This window comes from Mesitornis unicolor, unplaced genomic scaffold, assembly GCF_000695765.1.
Source record: "Mesitornis unicolor isolate BGI_N332 unplaced genomic scaffold, ASM69576v1 scaffold24056, whole genome shotgun sequence".
NCBI lineage: Eukaryota > Metazoa > Chordata > Aves > Mesitornithiformes > Mesitornithidae > Mesitornis > Mesitornis unicolor.
The window spans coordinates 1566-2313 of record NW_010191989.1 but is presented as its reverse complement, the minus strand read 5'-3'; the positions used below and the strand labels follow the sequence as shown (position 1 = coordinate 2313).

The following is a 748-nucleotide window of genomic DNA, read 5'->3' as shown; positions in this document are numbered from 1 at the left end:
CAGGTCTGGGTAGATGTCGGGGAGCTGCTTGAGCGCCAAGAGCTTCAGCATGCGCGAGGTGCAGGTCTTCAGCTCCAGGTCCCTCAGGTGCCTCTCCTCTGAGAGGGTGGTGGGACGCAGCTCCACCTTGTGCTCCTGCAGCACTTGGTCAACGGAAGCCCCGGGGAGCTTGGGAAAGAGCTTCTCCTTCACCACGTGGATGGGGATGAAGATGGCCCCTGCCCGGACGACGTGAGGGAAAGGACACTTGCAAGTGAACACGAAAGTCTTCAGCTGAGAGAGCAGGTTAGCAAGGAGAGCAGCCACGTCTTGTCTCCAGCCACTCCTGCAGCAGCTCTGGGGAGGACCTGGACACTGAGCACGAAATAACGTCGCAGAGAGAGGCGTGCAGGGTGATGAAATACTGCTCAGCGGGGGTTTCGCTCTGCCTGGGAGAGACGCCCTCCTCTCCCACAGCATGGGAGGCTTCAGGCAGTGGGGGCTGCTGCGGGGCCGGATGAGTCCCCTGCAGAGCTGAGGTGCTGCCTGCAGCAGCTCTGGGGAGGACCTGGACACTGAGCACGAAATAACGTCGCAGAGAGAGGCGTGCAGGGTGATGAAATACTGCTCAGCGGGGGTTTCGCTCTGCCTGGGAGAGACGCCCTCCTCTCCCACAGCATGGGAGGCTTCAGGCAGTGGGGGCTGCTGCGGGGCCGGATGAGTCCCCTGCAGAGCTGAGGTGCTGGGCTGGGGGCCGGGCTGCAGGGCC

At 63.0% G+C, this 748-nt stretch overlaps 1 protein-coding gene across 1 annotated transcript in view; it reads right to left on the bottom strand.

The window, feature by feature from the left end:
- LOC104542567 (chromosome unknown open reading frame, human C15orf39) overlaps nt 1–748 on the bottom strand; it is a gene marked incomplete at both ends in the record, with an annotated part of 2260 nt that continues 1512 nt past the window's right edge. The window contains 2 exon segments of the mRNA XM_010186924.1: nt 1–314; nt 316–547. Of these exon segments, the coding sequence (XP_010185226.1) occupies nt 1–314; nt 316–547 (546 nt within the window).